This window comes from Macaca nemestrina, chromosome 1 (genome assembly GCF_043159975.1).
Source record: "Macaca nemestrina isolate mMacNem1 chromosome 1, mMacNem.hap1, whole genome shotgun sequence".
NCBI classification, from domain to species: domain Eukaryota; kingdom Metazoa; phylum Chordata; class Mammalia; order Primates; family Cercopithecidae; genus Macaca; species Macaca nemestrina.
The window spans coordinates 3,515,746-3,542,802 of NC_092125.1; the positions used below are offsets into that span (position 1 = coordinate 3,515,746).

Below are 27,057 nucleotides of genomic sequence, written 5' to 3' on the forward strand. Positions count from 1 at the left end.
GGGGTTCCAATGGCCACAGGAAGCCTGCGGGCACAAAGGTGTCCTCTGGGAAGCTGGGCAGGCTACCACAGAGTTGAAGGTGGGTGTCAGACTCATATCTATTACTAAAGATGCAGGGTTTAGATCAGGCTGGTTTCATTCAGACTAGTGCAAAATCATAAGGAAGCTGAAGAACAAGATTCCATCATCACTATTTTTTTGAGACAGGGTCTTGCTCTGTTCCCCAGGCTGGGGTGCAGTGGCATGATCATAGCTGACTGCAGCCTCGACCTCCCAGGCTCACGCAATCCTCCCACCTCTGCCTGCCGAGTAGCTGGGACTACAGACACACGCCACTATGCCTGGCTAATATATTTTTTAATTTTTTTTTGTACAGATGGTATCTCACTATGTTGCCCAGGCTGGTCTTGAATTTGGGCTCAAGTGATCCTCCTGCCTTGGCCTCCTGAAGTGCTGGGATTACAAGTGTGAGCCACTGCGTGTGGCCTCCATCATTATCTTGATGAGCTCATATGATAGGAGAGATGTATGTAAACAAATATTTAAAATAGAAGTGCCTACATTAAAATACCTACAGAATGCCATTGAGATGGAAGACGGGAACTTTCCTGGAGCAAAGAATTAGGAGGGGGGAAAGGAGATCAGAGAAGGCTTGAGAGGGGAGATAATATTTGAGATCAGCCTCAAAGAATAAGCAGGAAGGAATCCAAGAATTTTTAGTATTATTAATGGAAAACTGATTGGCCTGGCGCAGTGGCTCCCACCTGTAATCCCAGCATTTTCGGAGGCCAAGGCAGGTGGATTGCTTGAGCTCAGGATTTCGAGGCCAGCCTAGGAAACATGGTAAAACCCTGTCTCTACAAAAAATACACACTATTAGCCAGGCATGGTGGTGTGCACCCGTAGTCCTAGCTACATGGGAGCCTGAGGTGGGAGGATCACTGGAGCCTGGGGGTGCAGTGAGCCTTGTTTGTGTCATTGCACTCCAGTCTGGGTGACGGAGTGATACCCTGTCTCAAAATGAAAACTCATAATGTAACTGACCATATTAAATGATTAATGGAGGAACCAAGTGAGCATCTCATTAGATGCAGAGATAGGTTCGATTAACTTCAACCATCAGTATTTAAAAACTTGTTAGAAATCCACCAACAGAAGAATATTTTGCAATATCCAAATGGAAAAATCATACAGCAATGAAGATTAAGAACCTGTAGCCGTGTATATCAAAAATGAAATACTGATCAAAAGAAGGTATAGAAGGGCATAGAACAGAGTATGATTTCATTTGTGTAACGTTCAACAGCAGACAAAACTAAACAGTATGTTTTGGGGGAGACACACACTTAGGTCGTAAAACTTATAAGACAAGCCAGGGCATCAAAAACAGAAAATTCAGCACTGTGGTCACCTCTGGAACAGGCAGGAGGGTGACGGAAGGCAGACAATCACACAAGAGCACCTAAGCTAGTGAAATGTTCTATTTTCTAACCCGGGTGGTGGCACACAGATTTTTTGTCATTCTATAGACTGAGCAGATGTGTTTCTACATCTGTATATGCAACACATCTTATAATCAAAACATGCCAAAGACATAAGAAGAATCTCACAAATGGAGGAGGAGCTCCAGTGCGGTACTGGAATAGGGTATGTTCTTGGTAACTATTGATTGAATGAATGAATGAATGAATGAATGAGTGAATGAACAGCCACCGGAAGCAGGAGAAACAGCATCGGCAAAGCACGTGACTGTGAGAGGGTGTGGGATGTTAAGTCATCTCCATGCAGTTTCTGTGGTCAGAAAGGTGGGTGTGGCCCAAATTTGGAAGAGCTCCATAGGCCACAAAAGGGTTTCAACTACCCTGTAGCCAACAGGAAGCCACTGAAGGTTTTAAAGGCTGAGAGACATCAGATTTGCATTTTAAAGGGGCCTTCTGGCAGCTATGTGGAGTGCAAAGAAAACAAAAATCCCGTCTTCACCAAAAAGAGTTCTCGTAAGGAAACAGTGGATATGGCAGGTGCCCTTAACGAAGGGAGCAGTGAACTTTGTTCAGGAAACGATATAAAAATACCTTCAGTGTATACAGCAATTGCAATTAGTTCTCAGCATGGGATTTCATGCTCAGGGATGACACAGTCTCATGGCAGAAACAACCCTTGATAAGTGGTTTGAAAGACAGCAACGCGGTGTTTTAAAGACACATTTGACCCTCAGAAAAATTGGCATGTCAGGGCACAAAACTAAAAAATATGTATGCTTATAAATGGGAGGCTGCCAAATCTAGAAATGCCCCCAAGTTTTCATTGATCTCATCAGTAGGGAGTGAAAAGAAAGAATAGTGAGGATAAAAAGAAACAGCAACTGTGGCCATTGCCCTAAAGAACAGAATATCATGAAGTCTCTTGGAAGCCTGCTATTCCTCAAACCACCTCTGCTTCTTTGGTTCTCCCTTTGTCATATCAAAATGAAATTCAGCTCTGTTTTAGTTACAAAATTACTAGGTACATTAGACGATTTGATACAACTTAACTTCTCCACAAATGTAACTATTCAAAAATTGTTCAATTACACATGAAATGAATTATCACCTCATTTGCATGAACAAAAAAAAAATCTGTTAATGCTCAATTGGGCCTGAACCAGTTGTGAAACAGGTGAGAATTTATGGCTGGATACTCTGACTGAAGCTCTATTAATGTTCAAGACAGGTTTTTAATGAATTAATCCCCAACTCATTTATATGCTCCATCCTGTCCAATGCCTAATTGTGCCTAAATCAAGCCATCCTTGAATAATCACAGCCCCCTTGTGGGTGCCCAAGGGCGTCTCAGGCTCTCTGCACTGTCCCTGGACTAACCTAAAGCCCTCCTTCTTTGGCTGCTTTCTTTCTGGTTACGACACAACTTGTGATACGATGATTAGTCATCATTAAAGATCACACTTCGCTGTGGATTCGGAGTCTTCCTTTGGCTTAGTGGTTTGTCATGATTTGTGTTGGATCATCTCTATATCAAAGCAGGGAAAGACAGAACAGCTGTGAACGACTCAGGCGTTCAGAGGACTGACTGTGGCAAACTCTGGAAGACACAGATGAGCGTGAGTAGAGAATGAGTGGGACTCCAGTAGGACAGAGCTTGAGAGTCATCGCTCTGGCCAGAGAGCCCTCGTGACATTCCTCGGCACCACTAGGCCCCTTCTTCCCTTAGTGCCGACTCAGCGCTGATGCACGTATATCACCAGTCACTTGGTGCTCAGTGTCTGTATCCCTGCTACACTGTAAGTTGCCCAAGAATGGAGATCATCTGTTCTATCCCTGGTGTTTATTGTAGGGACCCAATGCATATTTTTGAATGAATGAGTAAATGAATCAATGGAAAACTTAGATTTCTGCTATACATTTCTCAGAGTATTTTCTCTGTATGTTTGGTGACCTCAATGAGGCTTATCATAGAACCAGTTCCTGAAACTCCTCCCCAGTTCTTTGGGGCCAGAATCTACCTTGCCGATGAGAACAGCACTGAGTTCTATGGATGACAGAGTGAAGTGTTACGAGTCACATGGGGTGTGAGATGTAAAGTGAAATTTATATCAAAGTTGGCCTTGACAATCTCTTTGAATGAAAACCATTCTCTCACTAAGTCCAACACAGACAAGTTTTACTTCAGCATTAAAAACATGCCACCTCTCTAACTGCACACCACAAGTACTCGGCTTGCTTTCAAAGTACTCGGCCGTATGGAAAAGGAGTATCTTTAAATATTCGAATCACGCCGCAGTCACTGGGATACACAGATACAACTGGGGGTGCAGCAGCATCAGAACCCCGCCACCCCTGACTCATTCTCAGGCCCACTGGACTGTTTGAGGGCGGAGTCCTTTGCCTCCTTACATCATGACTTCACTTCCGTGCAGAGCCTTTAGACTTCTCTTAAGTCAAGTATCTGTATCAGGCAGCCACACTGTGTGTTAGGCACACAAACTCTTGTTGAATAAATGCATGAGGGTTCATTTCAATAGATGGTAATTATAATTCACTTGGCCAAAAAAAAAAAAAAAAAGATCCATACTTTCAAAGTCAAGGAATGCACAGAAGATAGGATGGTGGCAGAATCACGTGGGCTACACGATTCTGAAAGATGATAAAACAGTGACTTTTCTGCCTTTGAAGCAGGTCTCTCTGTCTATCACAGACATCGTCCCATGGAACCTACAGTATGTTTCTGAGGTGGACAAGGAGTAAGAACGATTGGGATTTTGCTGATGGAGAAATGAAAAGCTCGGGGAGGGCATCTGAGTGTGTGAGGTTAGCCGTGGCAGGGGCCCTAGGACCCATGTCGCCTGGCCTCAGCTCAGCACTAGCTCTGCAGCGCAGGCTGCAATCCGTCTCTTTAGAAAGCACAGCGATTCCACCACACGTACTTCTCTGGGAGCTCAGTCTGAAGAAACTTCCCAAATTCCAGCTGAGAGGTTGATCATCTTATCTGCCAATTGTGGAATTTCCCAAAGCTTCTATTCTTAGCCAGATGTTTGAGGAAAAGCTCATGATCTCACTCGCCAGCCCTGCCATCATTCTCACCTCTCGCTTATCTCTTCCCTACCTTTCTTGTACTCAGCAAAGCTTCAAGGCACAGCCTGGGTGGTAACCTCTCCCGCTCAGACGTGAACCTATTCACTCAGGAAGGCGGCTGCATACCCCGGAGGGGCGGGAGATGGAAGCTGTCTTATCAGTGGGCTGTGCCCAGTGTCCGCTTCTCCACTGTGGGAAATGGTCGCGCTTCTCCTGCAGGAGCTGCCCCAGATAGATCAGGAGGCCTTCGTGGGGGTCCTGGAGCCAGAGAGAGCCTGGTGGAGTCCGGCCGTTTCTCCCATCAGTGCGGCGTGGGAAGGGGCTCCATGAACTGTCAGCCTCTTTCACGAGAAAGATTATAGAGATTTTTTTTTTTAAGGCTCATGAAATAGGCTGAGACTTTCTGAGAGGACACCTTCCATTGGCGGTACCCAGAACATGGGAGCCAGACTGTCAGGCCCCTCTGACAGCCACTTCCTGAGGTTAGGACGCCTTCTCATCTACCTGGAGCCCCGCACACGTTCAAAGTCAGGAGCGTCTCATTGGTTGTTACATCCTTTTTAATTTTATTTTTTGCCCCCCCTCCCCGCCCCCCATCATTACATCCTTACCTGGTATTTTTGATTTAGCCCTGATAAGTAGCTTGGGTCCTGAAAGGAAGATTTCTTTCCTTTTTTTACCTTTTGTATTTGACATTTTTCATTGCCATGGGTATCTAGCCATCGGCCTGGCTTAGCAATCACAGAAACAGGTGAGACCAGGAGACTAACCTGAATGTATGAATTGGCTACCGTCAGCCCTACCCCTCGGGTCGGTGCATTCATTCATTCATTCACTTAGAGGCAGGGTCTTGCTCTGTTGTCCAGGCTGGAGTGCAGTGACGTGATCATAGCTTACTGCAGCCTCAACCTCCTGGGTTCGAGTGATCCTTCCACCTCAGCCTCCCAACTAGCTTGGACTACAGGTGTGAGCCACCATGCCCAACTAGTTTTTAAATTTTTTTTGTGGAGATGAGGTCTCCTTATGTTGCTCAGACTGGTCTCAAACTCCTGGGCTCAAGTGATCCTCCTGCCTAGGCCTTCCAAAGTGCTCAGAGCCACTGTGCCTGGCCTGTGCTTTTACTTATAATCAACTACACATGTGCAAGCTTTGCAGGTATGTTTGATCTTCTGTTGTACCCCATTTGTTATTGCAACAAATGTTGACCGAGCACCACAATATTCCAGAAACTACTCGGTGGGGGTGATAAGCTGGGAGGCAATGAGGCCCTGTTGCCTATTAGCTGTGTGAACTTGGACAAGATACTCAACCTTTCTGTGTCTCAGTTTCCCCATCCGTGATGCTAGTATGATTATTAGAGTACCTACATCACAGGTGGTCAGAATTAAATATCCATAAGGCATTTAGCACAGCTTGTGAGACACAGTAAGAACAATGCCCGAGCTGTGGGGTTCACAACGTGAAATACTGTCCCCAGGGGCTCATTTATGCACCGTGCTAAGTACCTTCAGTGTAGCTGAAATGCAAGGAAATAGGTACTAGACATCATTTTCTCCTCCTCCCTATGGTCCAGCAAGTCCAGGAATTAGGAACTTCTACCCCTTTAGCAAGATCGAGACAGAGTTCCTGCTCTCAGCTCTGCCCTTCTATTCACTTCCTCCACGGGAGGAAGGAAGAAGGTCTGACTGCTGAGGCTGGTGAACGTGAGCCTGGGTGTGACAGCTGGCACCGTCTCTCTGTCCTTCCCCTGCAGGCCACGCCATTCTCTCCTCCACTCAGGCCATGGGGGTTGAGGAAGGGGCTGTCTACCCTTTCCTACTCTGCTAGGATTAGCAGCGTTTTAATTCCCAATCATCCTCTTGTATCTATTTGATCATTGGTTCAGAATTTGGAAAGAGTTTAATAATAACCTCAGACATTAGACACAAAGGAAGATAAACTTGAAAAGCCAAAAGGGAAAGGAAGACGCCTTGCTAGACACCAGGCCTGAGATCGTTATGTCCCGTTATGCCACAGCAGCTGCTGCAATGGACAGACAAAAATATGAGCCGTGGCTTTGCTGCCAAGAGATGATGACAGAGCTGGGACCTGATCTTGTTCCCAATTCAGTGAAGCTCTGAGAGGGGCTAGAGCATGGTCCTCTTGAGAATGAAAAGGACGAGGTGTAGAGTTCATGTGTCAAACCAGCGGCTGAACAACCAAAGCTTGAACCCAGGGCTGGTGACCGCAGCCAATCCCCAGAAGGTGTCACTTCTCCCTGAGTGACTGGCGTGGTTCTCTAATGAGCCTGGCAGAATTAATTTAGTGGCAGCTTCTGCCTCAACTCTTAAGAAAATAATAACAACCTCTAGAGATTTCTATAGCTAAATATGAAGATATCGCTAGCCAAGGAAGCAAACAGAGCTAAGAGGGAAAAATAAAAGCAAGTGAGAATGCTAAAAATCTCATAGAAAAGGGACTTCGATGTCCCAGTGACATTCTGAACTCACGTTCTCTGCATCCTAACAGTCATTAAAATGTATAAAAATGAGTATTTCTAAAGCAGCAATACTAAGAATTATCATTGCTGCAGTTGCCTGGCAACCTGAGACTTTGGTTATTTTATTTCTAAACAGGGAGTGCTCTAAACTGGTATCTGGAGTTTGTGCAAATAGTTCTAAATTGATATTCTTCCTGTAAATCAGGAGGAGATAATACAGCATTAATATACATTTAAAGGAGGTTAAATATGCATATGTCTCTCTGTCTCTCTCACACACACACATACACACACACACACACACACACAAAGATTCTTACATGAACGTCTCCCTGTTTCATGCTATCTTAAACAAATCTGGAGAACTGATACTCCTTTGCATTTTTCCTGACAAATATCTACTTAATTTCATGGTACATCTAAGTAACATACATCCAAGTCCGGAGGAAGAGCCTTTCCTCTCCTGTGTGAGATGGGAATTGAACGCTGTGGCGCCGCACTCCCTAACCTTTTGACCTTTTTGGCACCAGGGACAGGTTTTGTGGAAGACAATTTCTCCATGGACCCAGTGGGAGTAGGGAATGGTTTTGGGATGAAACTGCTCCACCTCAGATCATCAGGCATTAGATTCTCACAAGGAGCGCACAAGCTAGATCCCTCACACGCACAGTTCACAACAGCACGAAGTTCCTATGAGAATCCAGCGCCACTCATCAGGCAGGAGGCGGCACTCAGGCGGTCGTGCTCCCACTGCTCACCTCCTGCTGTGCAGGCTGGTTCCTAACAGGCCAGGGACCTGTACCAGTCTGTGGCCTGGGGGTTTGGGACCCCGCTCTAGCTAACAGCAATCTTGAGCCCCTTTCCCCAGCTTCCCAGACCTTGAGTACCGGGTTCCCAGTTCTGAGAAAGCAGAGACTCAGCCCAAATCTCCATGGGCTCTAGGAAGAAACGCTTCTCCAGGCAAGGGAGGGGAATGTCCGCATCCTTCAGAGGGGCTCGTCCTGAAGTTCCTGCCAGTGCTGGGCCTGCTGCCACACGTGCCACCCGCAGGTGCCAGCGCCCCACCCTCTCTTGGAAGAGAAGACGCGCTTGCATTTTGAAAAAGCTGCCTCTACTTATGAAGTGTCATTTCCTTTCAAGTCACTGACTTGAACCTGAGCTTCTAGTGCTGCCTGCTGCTTTGAATGAACTGCTGTGCTCCGATGCTACAACTTCAAGATGACTTGGTTCCTGACTCCTCACTGGGGCCTTAGGAGGAAAAGAGTTCCCATTATAGCCCCTGAGGGTGGGCGTCCTCGTCGCTTTGTGGAACACAGGCTTCTGGAAGTGGATGCTGCCTGCGGTGTTTGCTTGTGGCCTGCAGCTTCGGGATCCACCACAGGGATCCACCACAGGGAGGAGGCGAGCTCAGCACAGCTGCTGAGACCCAAAGTGCCTCAGTGACTGATCTCAACAAACAAGGATTAGGTCTGGATCTGAACCATAGACCAAACCCGTAAGAGGGAGGTGCCGCGACGGATGGCTATGTAGCCATCATTTCCACGACGGGATGGCTGTGTAGCACCATTTTTCAAGATGACTGGGAGAAGCGTCTCAGGCACAACAGGAGAGGGCCACAGAATGACTTTCATGAGTTCTTGGTAAAGGGCAGCCAAGACATTAGCAACTAGCTGTTGTTTAGAAACAGTGTTTAGAAACACCAAGTTGGCAAATAAGCAAACAGGCCATATGACCCATTAAAGGAATTCTTCCTCCATATGGAGTAGCAGTTATAAATGAAGGTAAATGCTTCAGGGCTTGCAGGAGCCCTGTGTGAAAGGTGTGGTTTCTAAGAGTCCGTGCCCTTTGCAAGGCAACATCTAAGAGAACCAGAAATTCTATTTTTGAGAGAAGTGGGTTGCGGTTAGAATCCGAGTCTCGAAAGGCTGTGGTCCTTCAGATGAGCTGGGACGTAACACCCTTTAGCCGAAGCTCAGTTCACCCTGACAGATCCTTGTGGCAGTTCTTCTGGGGGCCAACTCCTGTGGGATGTGCCTGAAACACTGGGTTTTGGCCTGAGAAGTCATTTCAATGCTTCTGCCTATTTTTTCTTATCCATTAAATGGGAAGACTCCTAGCACCTTGGTGCCCAAGAGTGGTAAGGAACAGCAAATGATTGTACCGAATAAAGAAGATTTGCAAATGCACTGTCAAAATGCTCAAACGAGGGCAGGGTTCCCTAGATGTGGAGGCTCTCAAAAATTAGAGCGTAATTTGTGCAGCCTGTCAGTGCAGAACTGATGAGGGGTTGGAGCCCTTGGTGGTCTCCCTGCCTTTCCTGCATGCTTTTCTGAATGGTGCCACTGTTTAGGGCCGACTTACGGCACCTGGACTGGCCGGCAAGCCTGTGCTGTGCAATGTGCCTGTGCCATATAATGGCTGAGGTTGGAAACCTGCTCCACGTCTCTTGCATCTTCAAGGGCAATATCATTTGCAAAGTCAGACCCACTCAGCGCACATGGAGGGTGCCTGTGGGAATGCCTGGGATGGGTAATGAATCCAAACTCACTTTCCGGCTTTGCTCACATGACAACTAGCCTGGTAAAATGATGAAGAGGAATGAAGACAGGCTACAGCCCCTCTGTGCACATTCCAGTGAATTTCCCAGAGCAAGCACGAGTAACGCAGGTTCCAAGCACAGAGTTGTCTGGGGAGACAAATGGAGAGGTAGTGGGGTGTCTGTGTTTTGGGGGTAGGGGAAGGAAGAGAAGATGGAATTTGGTTTTCTATCTTTGTTTCTATTTTTCTTCCCCCGTAAGTGAGCAGGAGGAGTAACAGGAAACCACAAGGGCAGGAAACTTCCGTTCTCTAAGGAACCCATTGCAAAGACAAGGTGTGACACCCTGAAGGTGTTTAGTATGCTGACAAAATGCTGCATAATGTGGTTCAGAGTGCCGATGGAGCTGATACCAGAAATCTGGGCCTTCCTGCTGTGCTGGGCTCCCCTGCCGTGCGGAGCAAAGGCAGCTCTGACTTTAGAGAGCTTGATGAGAAGGGGGCGTGGGTCTGCAGCTCTGAACTGTCAAGGCCTCTGAAGCTGTGAAAAGGGAGGCAGTTTGATCCCGCCACCCACTGGCCGGGTGATTTGAGTAAATCTTCACCTTATCTTTCTGTACCTCAAAAGAAGACAGTTTCTAGTTGATGAATCACTTTGTAAATGTAAATTTGCAGATGCTAAATATGAATCTAGGCTGTGGCCCAGATTCAGAGAAAACATGACAGCAAGGGTCTTTTTAAGATCACGCACAGTAAAGGGCATTAAGGACACTGAGGGGTGGCAGAACAAATGCACCGGCCAATGGATGTTTCGGGGAGGACAGTGCTGGCTGGACAGCCAGGCCACCATGTTTCCGGCACCAGGCAACCCAGCAAGGTCTCGATGAGGTGTGTTAGGCAGGGCAGGGCAAGGACAGCTGGTGAGTCTATACTCACGCCATCAATAGCTCAACCAGGCCACGGGACAGCTCCAGGACTGGGTCTTGTGCTGACACCGCGTGGATGCTAGTCTGTGCTTGAGACCCAGAAACACTTTAATGATCACTCTCTCGGTGCCACAATAGAAGGAAGGGGACTCCTGGAATGGAGGCAGGCAGCTGTCTGCAGGGACTGGTGAGTGCAGGTGTCTCCCAGGAGCGCAGGCGGCCCGGTGCTAGGGCCAGCATGTTAAAAATATGCTTAATTAACAAGAGGCTTGAACAATTCATACAAATTTTTTCTTTTTTTTCTTTTTTTTTTGAGACAGGGTCTCACTCTGTTGCCCAGGCTGGTGCAGTAGCATGATCTCAACTCACTGCAGCTCTGCCTCCTGGGCTCAATTGACCCTTCCACCTCAGCCTCCCAAGCACCTGGGACTACAGGCATGTAACACCACGCCTGGCTGATTTTTGTATTTTTGTAGAGACAGGTTTTTGCCATGTGGCCCAGGCTGGTCTCGAACTACTGGGCTCAAGCAATCCTCCCGCCTCAGCCTCCCAAAGTGCTGGAAATACAGGTGTGAGCCACCACGCTGGGCCATAAAAACAATTTTTAATGTTTCCCTACTCATTTATAACAAAACCCAACTCTAACTAAGTTACTTTAAATTAAAAATAGTTTCATGTTTACATGCATCTGTGTTCTCACCATCAATTCAACAACTATTTATAGAAATCATAAAAGCATGTCGCCCTGCAGAAACAGTGGAAAATCTTTAAGTAAAATATGTAATCAATGACCTCCTAACAAGGTGCAATTTGGAATTTTATTTACGCCATGATCTATGAAGTTATGACATTAACAGGCATGATTCTCATTTTATGGAAACCAGTGAGGGCCAGCAACTCTTCCCTTCATCTCCAACTCCAACGGTTGCCCTCCCCTGCCCTTTCTCCCCACCCGTTGAATTTATTCAACTACAGAAATGACATCAAATGAAACTCTAATTCTTCAACTTAAAATTTTTTTTCCTATAGAAAAGTGTTGTTACAAGAGCTGGGAAAACCATTTCTGGGTTTATCCAACTAGGATTCCAAATTTCTAGAAATGAGATGGACAGGATTGTAACCACCATTTAAGCTCCTAAAGTCGGTCCATAGGGTTGAGGGAAAGAAAAACTCCAGCACTCATCCTGAATCTCGGTCATTATAGAATACACTGCTCGACTTTTTCCTCCCATACAAGTAACTTAGGTTTTGTAAGATTTTTACAGATAAAACCATGAATCCACATACAGTTAGTTAATCCTCATGGCAACCTTGTAAGGCCAGTGTTTTTTTCCCTTTAAATAGGTGAGGATAGGCTTGACCAGATAGGTGTTACCAGACTTTCATCATAGGTTATTGGCCATAGTGTCCTAAATTCTACAATAAACTTTTATACATGTTTTATCATTTTGAGCCTCAAATTTCTGTGACGTAAGTAACATGTATAACTTTAGCCCTCATTTTAGGAAGAATGAAGGTTCATGCAGCTAGTAAGAGGCTCAGCTGGGCCTTGGCAGAAGCCCGGCCAGCCAGTCAATGGCCCGCCACCACACGGTCCAATGAGAACGCTTAGTTGGGGTGATGGTGGTGGAGTGGCTTTGTCTCTGCCAGACATAGGAGCGGCTGTAATTTAATTGTCTTGGAGCAGCAATAAAGAGACAGGAAGGATCCTGGAAGTGACTAAACATTTGCATGGGAAGGCGGTGCTAATTCTCCCAGCTTTCTAAACTCCCTAGATGGGGCTGCCAGATAAAATACATGACACCAGGAGTGTCCCACGCAATGTTGGGGTGCATACGTATAATACAACCTTATTTGTTGGTTATCTGAAATTCGAATTTGCCTGGATAGCCTGTATTTGTTTGGTTGAGTCTGGTGGCCCTACCCCTAAGGGTAAGCCAGTCTTCCACCCTCATTCTCATCACTGTGAAACAGGCGTATCTTTCTCATGGTGACAATGGCCCACGCCCTTCAGTTGTGAGTGGAGAACTCAACTGAGATAATTTCCTATTTTCTTCTAACTTGAGTAGCCTCAAGTTAGAACTGGAGTAGATTTAAGTATTTCCAAAAGTTTTGAATATGGGAGATCATGCATTACACAACTGTTAGCTAAGGCTGGTCTCTGGCACTGAACTTAGAATGGGGTCCAGGCTGTCCTTCTGTGGCACACCTCTCCCCAGATGGCACTAAGCCAAGCGTCCCACACCATGCTTACCCCCACCGCATTCTTTGAGTAGAAGAGCCACTTACTTGTATGGAATGTGTTTGCTGCCATTGACGAGAGCCAGGATGACATTGCCCAGAGCAGACAGCGAGAGGCACAGTCCTGAGCCTCCTTCTCGATTTTTGCTAAGAGCTTTCACACAGCTGCCGAGATCAATGAGATGCAGGCGGCTGCGACCTCCAGACACTGCCACATAAGAGAAGATAAAAGAGAAATGGTTAAGTTCTGACAAACACTCATCTGTTCTTCATGTAGCTCCTTGGGAAACCTGAGGAAAAATGAAAAGGGGGAGTAAAAGGTTGAAGTTCACGACCTACTAGGAAACCCCAGCAAAATCATGCTGGGGTTGCAAATAGCATTGGTCCTCTTAAATTCTTTTCACCACACACCACTGACCTTCTAAAGTCTACTGACAGTCACACTACAGATAAATGAATTCAAATAATTCTTGCAGGTTGAACTGAATGAGATTTTGGAGAAAATAAATGTCTAATGATAGGAGGCTACATTTCTACCTAAATGCCATTTGAACAGCAGAATTCTGAAACTCATCAAGTTAAAGCCTGAATGGCTCATGAGTGATTACCAGCTTTGGTTGATCATTATACAGAACCCAACCTAAAGCTCAGCCAGGAATCAGGTTGCAAACCAAAGGCAAAAATCAGGAAGAAATAACAACCAGGTGCAGAGACAGGGAAGACCCAAATATTTGCTGAGTATCTGCCAAGTGCCAGGTGCTGTACAAACATCAGCCTCATTCAATTGCCATGATAAAATCATAAGCTACATACTATTATCCTTTCTGTATTGATGAGAAAATAACAGTTCCGAAAAGTGAAGTAACTTGCCCATGAGTACTTCTGCTGCCGAAGTACAGGGAGACCAAGGTGGCAACAATTTACAAGACAGAGTACAGCAGAGGAAAGAACTCTAGAGATTTGCAGAAGGTCCGTCAAGGGTTCAACTGAGTGCTGGTCAGCACATCTGATATAGTTTGGATGTCTGTGTGCTCCAAATCTCATGTTGAAATGTGATCCTCAGTGGTGGAGATGGGTTGTCCACCCCCATGACCTGAACACCTCCCAGCAGGTTCCAGCACTGAGAATCACAGGCCTGGTGTTGAAATGTGATCCTCAGTGTTGGAGATGGGGCCTGGTGGGAGGTGTTTGGGTCTTGGGGGTGGAACCCTCGTGAACAGCTTAGTGCCCTTCCCATGGTAATGAGTGAGTTCTTGCTCTTTAACTTCATGCAAAAGCTAGTTGTTTAAAAGAGGCTGGCACCTGCCCCCTTCTCTCTCCTGCTCTCTCCTGCCATGTGACATGCCGGCTCTCCTTTCACCTTCCACCATCATCGTCAGCGTCCTGAGGCCTCACCAGAAGCAGATGCTGGGGCCATGCTTCTTATATAGCTTGCAGAACTGTGAACAGAATAAGCCTCTTTATAAATCACCAGCCTCAGGTATCCTGTTACAGCAATGCAAAAGGGACTAACACAACATTCATGTGAGAAAACTATTCAAGGCTCAGAAATTAACCACTTAAGAAGATTGGAGATCGTTTAATTTTACATATATTATTCACAAAGCCAGGAATCGTGCTACTTCCTAACAGCCAGCCTGGAAAACTTCACGATTCACGGGGCATCGGGTTGAACACCCAGAAGTATTTTCCATACTTAGCCACAGACTGAACACTGACCTGATCCCATCTAACACATATTAAAAGCAAAACAAAAAAAATGATCAAACTCTTTCCAAGTAACACAACTGCATTCTAAAACAAAGCTTAAGAATATTTACAAAGTAAAGACTTGGGAAAATGAAACCCATAATGAAGAGATCATTGAAACCAACTTAGAATTAGCAGAGATGTTAGAATTGACAGAAGCAGCTATTTATTAAAACAGTTATTTCATCTGTATTTCAGACGTTCAAAAAGTTAAGTAGAAACATGGAATATATATTTAAAAAGACACAAAACTATCGAGACCATCCTGGCTAACACAGTGAAACCTGTCTCTACTAAAAATAAAAAAAATTAGCTGGGTGTGGTGGTATGTGCCTGTAGTCCCAGCTACTCGGGAAGCTGAGGCAGGAGAATGGTGTGAACCCGGGAGGCAGAGCTTGCAGTGAGCCGAGATTGTGCCACTGCACAATTTGCTCTGCCTAGGCGGCAGAGCAAGACTGTCTCAAAAAAAAAAAAAAAAAAAAAAAGACCCAAAACTGAACCTCTAGAGATAAAAACTACACTGTGTGAGATAAAAAAATACTAGATGAGATGAATGGCAGAGTAGATATTGCAGAATGAAAAATCAGCAAATTTGAAGATCTAGCAATAAAACTATTCAGAATAAAGTATACAGGGGAAAAAACAACAACAAATAAAAAACAGGAAAAAAAGAGCTGTAGGACAACTTCAAGTGTCTGCTATGTGTTATTGGGGTCCCTAAAGGAGAAGACACAGAGTGTGCTACAAATAAAACATTTGAGAAAAATAATGGCTAAAAATTCCCCACATTTAATGAATCATAAACCCATGTATCCAAGAAGCTAAGTGAGCCCCAAGCACGAATGAAGAAACTATATCAAGGCATATCATAACCAAACTGCCCAAAACCAGTGATATAAAAAGAGCCAGAGGGAAAAAAGCACATTACATATAAAGGAACAAAGACAAGGATGATGGCAGATTTCTCATTGGAAATAATACAGGTGAGAAGACAGTGGAGCAATGTTTTTAAAATACTAAAAACTGTCAAGTTAAAAATATACACCCAGCAAAAGTATCATTCCAAAACAAAAGGGAAATAAAGATATTTTTAGACTTAAAAATCCTAAAAGAATTCACCATAAGCAAAAACACCAGGAATACAGATGAAGGAAGGAAGAGCTTTGGAAATGATAACCACATGGGTAAATATGTAATTTTTATTACTTTAAATCTCTTTGAAAGATTATTAAAACAAAAATCACAATGTAAAGTGTGAGTAACATGTAAAATTAAAATGTTTGATAGCAATAACACACAAGTCAGAGGGGAGAAATGGAAGTATACTATTATAAGGTTTTTATTCCTTATATAAGTGGGATATCACTTTAAATTAAATTGTGGTAACTTAAACATGTATGTTACAAACACTAAAGCAATAATGAAGCAATAAAAGTAATAGCTAATAAACCCACAAAAGATAGAAATTAGAATGTTTAATAAATAAATCCAAAAGAAGGCAGAAAAAAAAGAGCACAAAGATCAGATGGGACAAACAGAAAACAGAAAAGTAGTATTTTGAACCAAACGATATCAATAATCACATGAAATTGAAATAGTCTAAAATACCCTTATTAAAAGGCAAAAATCATCAGATTGGATAAAAAAGTGAGGCACTACTATATGCTTCCTATGAGAAATGCACTTCAAATAGAAATAAACAGTAGTTTAAACGTGTGAGTGCGGATAAGGCAAACAGTAACCAGGAGAGTTGGAATCTACCAGTATTCGACAAAAGAGACTGAAGACAAAGACCTATCCCATTTACGTGAAGACCTGCGGGGAGGCATGTCCAGCACCTCCTGCTGCAGTCATGGAATATCCTACTGATGCAGTGTCCTCCTGGGAAAGACACACCTTCAGATACAAGACTGGGCTCTCTAGCTTCTGTCCCACAGCAGATCCCAAGGGGGCCCAGTCACAGCTCCAGACCCTCCCTCTGCCGTCAGATAACTATTCTATCTGTACAGGAACTTGCTGGGTGACACACATGCCTCTGAGTTGAGACTGAGCCCTTCAGTATCTGTCCCACAGCAGATCCCAAGGGGGCCCAGATTCTGCTCTAGCTCCTCCTGCTGATAGTTGGGGAACTATCCTGTCTATGCAGGGATTTACTAGAAGATGCATGCCCATTTGAGCCAATGTTGCAGGTATGCCAGCCTCCATCCTTTTTTTTTTTGAGACGGAATCTCGCTCTGTCCCCCAGGCTGGAGTGCAGTGGTGCAATCTCGGCTCACCGCAAGCTCTGCCTCCCGGGTTCACGCCATTGTCCTGCCTCAGCCTCCTGTGTGGCTGGGACTACAGGCTCCTGGCCAGCCTCCATCTTATAGCAGATGGTGAGGAGGCCTGGTCTTGGCTTTAGCTCCTCCTGTTATGGGTAAGAAACTACTCCACTTGTGCAGAGACTTGCTGAGTAACACATGCCTGTCTCAGCCAATGAGAAAGGCCCATCAGCCTCCTCCTCACAGCAGATCCTGAAGGGGTCTAGTCTCAACTTCTGCCTCTCTTGCTATGGTTGGGGACCCAGCCTACCTGTGCAGAGGCCTGCTGGGGAGTATCCTGGTCTGGGACACACCTGTGCAGAGGCCTGCAGGGAAGTACACTGGTCTGGGACACTAGGACAGTCTTCAAGATTCCAGTCCCTGGTGGCCAGTGTTCCCACATAACACAAGTCCTGTCCTTGGATCTTCCCCAGGTCCGTTTGGCCCAGAAAGCCATTGTGAGACTCACAGCAAGCCTGGGAATAGAGTATCCTCTAGTGCTGAGATGACTGTGGTGATCACAGATAGGGAACATAATAGTCAGTGGGCTTAGAATCCCTGGAAGACCCTCTGAAGAGGTGCAGGCACAAACAAAGCCAGACTAGGAAGACTAAAATATTTAATCTCTCAATGTGTAGCTATCATCATACTTCAAGCATCAAGAACATTCAGGGAAATACGATGTCAAAGGGACAAAGTAAGGCACCAAGACTGGCCCTAAAGTGATGAAAATGTGTGATCTCTCAAACAAATAATTAAAAAGAGTAGTTTTAAGGAAGCTCAGTGAACCTCAAGAAAGCTCAGAGAAACGTCTCAGAGAAAGTTCAGAGAAAAATTTAAAAAATAAATAGAAATCCTGGAGGTAAAAAATTCAATAAATGAAATGAAAAATGCAATAGAGCATAGCAGAGGAATTGATCAAAAAGAAGAAAGGATCAGTGAGCTCAAAGACAGACTATTTGAAAATACACAGTCAGAAGAGAAAAAAAAAAGACGAAGAAATGAACAAAGCTTTTGGGACCTATGGACCAACATCAAAAAAGCAAATATTTGGGTTAGTGGAGTTAGAGAACTGAGAAAGACAAGAGGTAGCAAGCTTATTCAAAGAAATAACACAGGCCAGGCGCGGTGGCTCAAGCCTGTAATCCCAGCACTTTGGGAGGCCGAGGCAGGTGGATCACGAGGTCAGGAGATCGAGAACATCCTGGCTAACACAGTGAAACCCCGTCTCTACTAAAAAATACAAAAAACTAGCCGGGCGAGGTGGCGGGCGCCTGTAGTCCCAGCTACTCGGGAGGCGGAGGCAGGAGAATGTCGTGAACCCGGGAGGCGGAGCTTGCAGTGAGCAGAGATCCAGCCACTGCACTCCAGCCTGGGCGACAGAGCAAGACTCCATCTCAAAAAAAAAAAAATAAATAAATAAATAAATAAATAAATAAATAACACAGAACTTTCCAAACCTAGAGAAAAATATAAATATCCAAGTACATGAAGGTCAAAAGTCACCAATCAGATTAAACCCAAATAAGAAGACCCCAAGGCATATTATAATTAAACTCACAAAGGTCAAAGGCAAAGAGGGTCCTAAAAACAGTGAGAGAGTGAGAAAAAAGCAAATAACATACAACAGACATCAAATACACCTGGCAGCAGACTTCCCAGCAGAAATTTTACAGGCCAGGAGGAGATGATATTATTCAAAGTGCTGAAGGGAAAAAAATTGTCCCCCAAGGATACTGCACCTAGCAAAGTTACTCCTCAGAAATGAAGGAGAGATGACTTTCTCAGAGAAAACTTATCACTACCAGACCTAGCATATGATAAATGCTAAAGAAGTTCTTAAAAGCATAGGAAAAATAATGCTAATGTGATTGTTATATTGTAATCATGGCATTTAAACCATTTATATTTTTATTAAGAAGATTAAAAGACAAAACTATTAAGAATAATAACCACAAAATTTTTGAGGTAGGCAAATTTTGATTTTGTGACATCAAAAATTTAAAATATAGGAACACAAGGAAATTAAAGTGTATGTGTTTTTTTCTTTTTGATTTGTTTCTTTTCTTCTGCTACAATGAAAAGTTAAATTGGTATGACTTTTAAATAACTTGTTATAATTACAGGATGTTTTTTGTAAGCTTCGTGGTAACCTAAAGCAAAAAATCTATAATTGATATACAAAAAACAAAAGCAGCAAATTAAAACATACTACCAAAGAAAATCACTTAACCACAAAAAATAAAAAAGGAAGTAAGGAGGTACACTACATAACAACTAGAAAATAAGTAATCAAATGGCAGTAGGAAGGCCTTACCTATCAATAACAACATGGAATGTATATGGACTAAATTCTCCAAATAAAAGACATGGAGTGGCTGAATGGATTAATAAGTAAGACCCAACTATATGTTGCCTACAATAAACACACTTTGCCTATAGAGACACACATAGACTAATGGTGAAGGGATGGGAAAAGCATTCCATACAAATGGAAACCAAAAATGATCAAGACTAGCTATACTTCGATCAGATAAAATAGACTTTAAGTGAAAAACTACATAAAGAAACAAAGGAAATTATTATATAATAATTCAGCAAGGAGTCAATTCTGAAAGAGGATATAACAATTACAAATATATGACCAAATAGCAGGATATATATGTGTATATATATAGAGAGAGCAAATATTAGTAGATCTAAACAGGAGAGGTAGACTACAATACAAGAACAGTAAGGAACTTCAACACCTCACTTTTGGCAATGGATGGATCATTCAGGCAGAAAAATCAACAAAGAAACCTCAGAATTAAACAATACTCTAGAGCAAATGGACCTAACAGATATTCACAAAACATTTTACTCAACTGCTGCAAAATACACATTCTTCTCATCAGTACATGAAAATTCTCCAGGACAGACCATATGATAGGCCACAAAACATGTCTCAACAAGCTGTAAAAAGTCAAAATCATATCAAGTATCTTTTGTAACCACAGCAGAATAAAACTATAAATTAATAACAAGAAATGCTAGAAACTATTCAAATACATGGAAATTGAATAACATGGTCCTGGATGACCAATGGGTCAATGAAGAAATTAAGAATGAAGTTTAAAAAGTTCTTGAAACAAATGAAAATGGAAATACAACACACCAGAACCCACGGGATATAGAAAAAGTAGCACTAAGGGAGAGGTCGACAGCAATAAATACCTACATTAAAAATGTAGACTCCAAATATAAACAATCTAATGTTGCACCTCGATGAACTAGAAAAGAAAAACAAACCAAACCTAAAATTAGTAGGAAGAAATGAGTAAAGATGGAGCAAAAATAAATGAAATTGAGACTAAAATAATACGAAAAACCCCAACAAAATAAAAAGTTTGTTTTTTGAAAAGCAACAAAATTCTAAAACCTTCAGTTAGACTAAGAAAAAACAGAAGATCCAACTAAATAAAGTCAGAGATGAAGAAGATGACATTACAACTGATACTACAGGTACACAAAGGATCAATAGCAACCATTATGAGTAACTATATGCCAATAAATTGGAAAATCTAGGAAAAAATGGATAAATTCCTGGAAACATACAACCTACCAAAACTCAACTGTGAATAAATAAAAACCTGAATAGGCCAATAACAAGTAATCAATTGAAACAGTAATAAAAAGTCTCCCATCAAAGAGAAGCCAGGGAACTGATAGATTTACTGCTGAAATCTACCAAACATTTAAAGAATAACTAATACCAATTCTACTCAAACTATTTTTAACAATTGAAGAGAAGGAAATACTTCCAAACTCATTCCACAAGGCCAGCCTGACCTTATTTCCAAAACCAAAGATAACAACAAAAGAAAACTACAGGACAATGTTTCTGATAAAAAGAGGCAAAAATCCTCAACAAAATACCAATAAACAGAAGACAGCAATATATTAAAAAGACCATTTACCATAATCAAGTAGGATTCATCCCTGTGATGCAAAGATAGTTCAACATATGTAAGTTAATAAGTTTAAAACATCACATCAACAGAATCAAGGAAAAAAATATGAATTACTTCAATAGATGCTGGAAAGGTAGTTAATAAAATTCAACATCCCTTTGTGATAAAAATCCTCAACAAATTTATGGAATGAACATACCTCAACAAGATAAGTATCATACGTGACACGCTCACAGCTTATGTCATACTGAATAAGTTAAAATAGAAAACCTTTCACTAAGATCTGGAATAAGAAAAGGATGCTCAGCAGTGAATTATAAACTGTAATTATTCAATATAGTGCTGGAATTCCTAGCCAGCACAATAGGATAAGAGAAAGAAATAAAGGGCATCCAAATTAGAAAGGAAGAAGTCAAATTATTCTTGTTTGTAGATGACATGATCTTATATTTAGAAAAATCTAAAGATTCCACCAAAAAACTTTTAGAACTGATAAATGAGTTTAATAAAGTTGCAGGATATAAAATAAACACACAACCTAATGTTGCACCACAATGAACTAGAAAGAGAAATCAAGAAAGCAATCACATTTACAATAGCTACAAAAACATACCTAGTAAAAATTCAACCAAAGAAGTGAAAGATCTCTATGAGGAAAATTATAAAACGCCAATGAAAGATATTGAAGAGCACAAAAATGGAAAAATATCCCATGCTCATAGATTAGAAGAATTAATATTATTAAAGTGTCTATGCTACCCAAAGCAATCTACAGATTCAATGCAATCCCTATCAAAATACTCATGACATTCTTCACAGAAATAGAAAAGAAAAATCTCAAAATTCTTATGGAATCACAAAAGACCCGCAGTAGATAAATCAATACTGACCAAAAATAACCAAGCTGGAAACATCACATTATCTGATTTCAAATTATACTACAAAGCTATAGTAAGCAAAGAGTATAGTACTGGCATAAAAACAGACACACAGACCAATGGAATATAATAGAAAACCCAGAAATAAATCCATGCACTTACAGCCAACTCATTTTTGACAAAGGCACCAATAACACTCATTGGGGAAGGGACAATCTCTTTAATAACCGGTGCTGGGAAAACTGGATATTCATATGCAGAAGAGTGAAACTAGATCTTCATCTTTTACCACATTATAAAAATCAACTCAAAATGGACTTAAATTTAAACCTGAAACTATGAAACTGCTGGAAGAAAACACTGGGGAGATACTACAGGACATTTGTCTGGCAAATATTTTTGGGGTAAGACCTCAAAAACATAGGCAATAAAAGCAAAAATAGACAAGTGGGATTACATCAAGCTAAAAAGCTTCTACACAGAACAGGAAACAACAAGGTGAAAAGATAACCTACATATGGAATATGGGAGAAAAATTTGCAAACTATTTGAAAAGGGATTAATAACCAGAATATATGAGGAATTCAAACAACTTAATGGGCCAAAACCCCAAAAATAATCCAATTAAAAATGAGCAAAAGACCTGAATAGACATTCGTCAGAAGAAGATACACAAATGGCCAAAAGGTATGTGAAAAAATGTTCAGCATCACTAATCATCAGGGAAGTGCAAATCAAAACCTTAATGAGCTCTCATCTCACCTCAGTTACAATGGCTATTATCAAAATGACAAAAAACAAATGCTGGACAGGATGCAGGAAATGGGGAATGCTCACACACTTGGTGAGAATGTAAATTAGTACAGCCATCATGGAAAACATTCTGGAGGTTTCTCAAAAAACTTAAAGGTAGAACTACCATATGATCCAGCAATCCCACTGCTGAGTATATATCCAAAGTAAAAGAAATCAGTTTATCAAAGAGGTATCTGCACTCCCATGTTTATTGCAGCACTGTTCACAACAGCCAAAATATAGAATCAGCCTAAGTGTCCATCAGTGGGTAAATGAATAAAGAAAATGTGATACACACACACACACACGCACACACACACACACACAATGGAATATTATTCAGCCTTAAAAATAATGGAATCCTGTCATTTTAAGTAACACAGATGAACTTGGAAGTCATTATGTTAAGTGAAATAAGTCAGGTATGGAAAGATAAATATCCCATGTTGTCACTCTTATGTGGGAGCTACAAAAGTGGATCTCATGGAGATAGAGAGTAGAAGAGTGGGTACCAGAGGCTGGGAAGGGAAGGGCAGAGGGTAGGATAAAGAGAAATTGGTTAGTAGGCACAAACATACAGTTAGATAAAAGGAATGAGTTTTAGCATTCAATAGGACAGTAGAAGAACTATAGTTAATAATAAACATTCCCAACACAAAGCAAAGATCAATGTGTGAAGTGATGAATATCCCAATTATCCTAATTTGATCACTATACATTGTATACATGCATCAAAATATGTATACTCCAAAAATATGGACAACTAGGATATACAATTTAAAAATGCCAAAAAGACTGAAGATGAAAAATGTTGTTACAGTCAAAAAAGAATGTTCTATAATGATAAATGAGATAATTCATTATTAAGTGGTCACAATTAAAAAATTTATGTGGCTAATGTTCTAATCCATGAAGAACAATCTGACAGAACTGCATGAAGAAACAGACAAATCTTTAATTATAGTTGGCAATTTCAAATACCCCCATCTCAAAATTGGTATGACAAGTAGCCAGAAAACCATAAGGATATCGATTTGAACAATACTATCAAATATCTACTTGACACAGAACATTCAACCCAACAATAGCAGAACAGACATTCTTTTGAAGTGCACACAAGTCATTTACCAAGATACACAGTATTGTGGTCCACAGAACAAGTCTAAATAAATGTTAAGGATTCGTATCACTCAAAGCATGTTCTCTGATACAATGGAATCAAATTAGAAGTCAATGTAGAACAATATCTGAAAAATCTCCAAATATTCTGAAACTCCACAACTTGGCCCCAAACAGCCTATGGTCAAGGAAAAATTCAAAATGAACATTTTGAAGTGTTTTTCAGTGAATAGAAATGAAAATGCAACCCATCCAAATTTGTGAATATCCCTGAAGATGGGTTAAAACAAAACTTAGAGCATTAAATGCCTGTATCAGAAAGCAACTATGGCTTCAAATCAATGACCTCAGCTTCCACCTTAAGAAATTAGAAAAAGATGAGCAAATTATAGACAAAATAATAGCAGAAAGGAAAAAAAAAAGCAACACAATAGCAGAAATCAATGAAACAGAAAACCAAAAACAATGGAGAAAAATCGATGTGAAATCAAAAGTTGGTTCTCTGAGAAGATCAACAAAATTTGTAAATCCCTAGCACAAATGATCTGGGAAGAAGAAAGACACAAATGATCAATATCAGGAATGAGATGGCCTAATCTAAAGTTTCTATAGATATCAAAAAGATAATAAACATTACACCAGTAAATTAAACAATGTATAAGAATGGAAAAATTTCTTGAAAGATACAAAATTCCAGAGCTCACTCAAGAAGTAATATATAATAAAACTGGCCTAGATTCATTAAAGAAATAGAATCTGTAGTTCACAACTTTTCCACAGGTAAAGCTCTAGGACCAGATGGAGGCACTGGTGAATTCTACCCACCATTTAAGGAAGAAATAATAATAGTTCTACTCAAAGTCTTCCTGAAAATAGGAAGAAATACTTTCCAAGTTATACTATACTACTCTGATACCAAAAGCAAACACATATGTTGTTTGGAAAAAAAAAACAAAAAACAAATCTGCAGACCAATATCCCCCCTGAACATTGCCAAAAAATATTCTACATAAAATATTAAAGAGCCATATTAGAAAACTGTATCTAGGGCCAGGCATGGTGGCTAACTCCTACAATCTCAGTATTATGGGAGGCTGAGGTGCTTGAGGCCCAAAGTTCAAGACCAGCCTGGGCAACATAGCAAGACCTCATCACTACAAAACAAGTATAAAAAAATTAGGTGGGCAGAGTGGGGCACACTGTAATCCTAGCTACTTGGGAGGCTGAGATGGAAGGAAGGATCGCTTGAGCTCAGGAGTTTAAAATTGCAGTAAGGTCCTTTTGCTGGTGGCTGCGAGAGCGGAGAGGACGCCATGAAGGCTTCTGGCACACTACGAGAGTACAAGGTGGTGGGTCGCTGCCTGCCCACCCCCAAATGCCACACACCACCCCTCTACCGCATGCGAATCTTTGCACCTAATCATGTCGTCGCCAAGTCCCGCTTCTGGTACTTCGTATCTCAGTTAAAGAAGATGAAGAAATCTTCAGGGGAGATTGTCTACTGTGGGCAGGTGTTTGAGAAGTCGCCACTGCGAGTGAAGAACTTCGGAATCTAGCTGCGCTATGACTCCCGGAGCGGCACCCACAACATGTACCGGGAATACCGGGACCTGACCACTGTGGGCGCTGTCACCCAGTGCTACCGAGACATGGGTGCCCGGCACCGCGCCCGGGCCCACTCCATTCAGATCATGAAGGTGGAGGAGATCGCGGCCAGCAAGTGCCGTCGGCCGGCTGTCAAGCAGTTCCATGACTCCAAGATCAAGTTCCCGCTGCCCCACCGGGTCCTGCGCCGTCAGCACAAGCCACGCTTCACCACCAAGAGGCCCAACACCTTCTTTTAGGTGCAGGGCTTTCGCCTGGGTATGCCCCAAATAAACTCAGGAATGCCCTGGTAAAAAAAAAAAAAAAAAAAGTAAAAAAAAAAGTAAAAAAAAAAAAATAAAAAAAATAAAATAAAATAAAATAAAATAAAATAAAATAAAATTGCAGTAAGCTGTGATCATGCCACTGCACTCCAGCCTGGGTGACAGAGGGAGACCCCAACTCAAAAAAATAAGTTGTGTCTAGCAACAAATACAAAGGGTTTTATACCATGAGCAAGTGAGGTTTATTTCAGGAATGCAAGGTTGGTTAACAAAAAAACCTAATCAATATAATTTACCATATTAACAAACCGAAAGGAAAACTATATGATTGTTTCAGTAGATGCAGGAAAAGCATTTACCAAAATTCAGCCATTCCTGACAAAAAATCCTCAGCAATATGTAAGTAGAAGGCAATATCCTCAATTTAATAAAAGGTATCTACTAAAAACTATAGCTAACATCATACTTAATGGTAAAAGACTAAATGCCTTCCGTCTAAGATTAGGAGCAAGACAAGGATGTCCACTCTCACCATTTCCATTTAACATTGTACTGGAAGTCCTAGCCAAGTACAATAAATGAACGATATCCAGATTGGAAAGAAAGTCAAATGTTCTTCATTGGTGACATAGTCACCTATAGAAAATCTAATGGATGAAATCCACAAAAAAGTTACTAGAACTAATAGGTAAGTTTAGGAAGGTTGCAGGATATGAGGTCAATAGACAAAACTCAATTGCATTTCTTTATCATAGTAACAAACAATTAAAAATTAAAATGTAAGGCTGGGGGTGGTGCCTCACACCTGTAATCCCAGCATTTTGGGAGGCCAAGGCAGAAGGATCACTTAAGGCCAGGAGTTCAAGACCAGCCTGGTCAACATAGTGAGACCCCCACTGCTACAGAAAAATGATACAAAAAGAAATCAGCTGGGTATGATGTCATGTGCCTATAATCCTGGCTACTCAGGAGGCTGACGTGGCAGATCACTTGAGCCTAGGAATTTGAGGCTGCAGTGAGCTATGACTGTGCCTCTGCAGTCCAGCCTACGTGTCACTCTGTCACCCCAACTCAAAAAAAATTAAAAATACCATCTACAACAACGTCAAACACATGATTTAGAGATATGACTAACATAAGATGCATACATAAAAACTATAAAATATTGCTGAAAGCTATCCTTAAAAAAAGATGAAATATTGCTGAAAGCTATCCTTAGAAAATGAATGAAAAATAAAAGTCTATCCCAAACAAGAAAAAAAAGGAGGGAATTCACTACCACTAGACAGGCCCTGTGAGTAATGCTTAAGGGAGTTCTACATCTGGAAGCAAAAGGACAATCACTACCGCTGTAAGAATACACAAGACTAGAAAACTCACTGGGAGAGCAGATACATGAACGAGAAAGAGAAAGGAGTCAACCATCACTACAATCAACTACCAAATCATCAAGGTAAGCAATAAAAGAGGAAGAAAGGAACAAAAGATATACAAAACCATCATTAAACAGTTTACAAAATAACGGAAGTAAGTCCTTACCTGTCAATGACATCCTTGAATGTAAACAGTTTAAATTCCTTAAATAAAATATATAGATGAGATGGATTTATTTAAAAAAAAAAAAAGACCCAACTATATTTTGTCTC

At 41.8% G+C, this 27,057-nt stretch overlaps 1 protein-coding gene and 1 pseudogene across 8 annotated transcripts in view; one reads left to right on the forward strand and one right to left on the reverse strand.

Annotated features, from left to right (window-relative positions):
* The window catches only part of LOC105474699 (kinesin family member 26B), a 568,793-nt gene that overhangs the window by 52,951 nt on the left and 488,785 nt on the right, over nt 1-27,057 (reverse strand). For all 8 annotated transcript variants that reach the window (XM_011729515.3, XM_011729518.3, XM_071069292.1 and 5 more), the window contains one exon: nt 12,798-12,957. In XM_011729515.3, the coding sequence (XP_011727817.2) occupies nt 12,798-12,957 (160 nt within the window). The remainder of the gene's footprint in view (nt 1-12,797; nt 12,958-27,057) is intronic.
* Nucleotides 24,826-25,434, forward strand: LOC105474698 (large ribosomal subunit protein eL20 pseudogene; annotated as a pseudogene).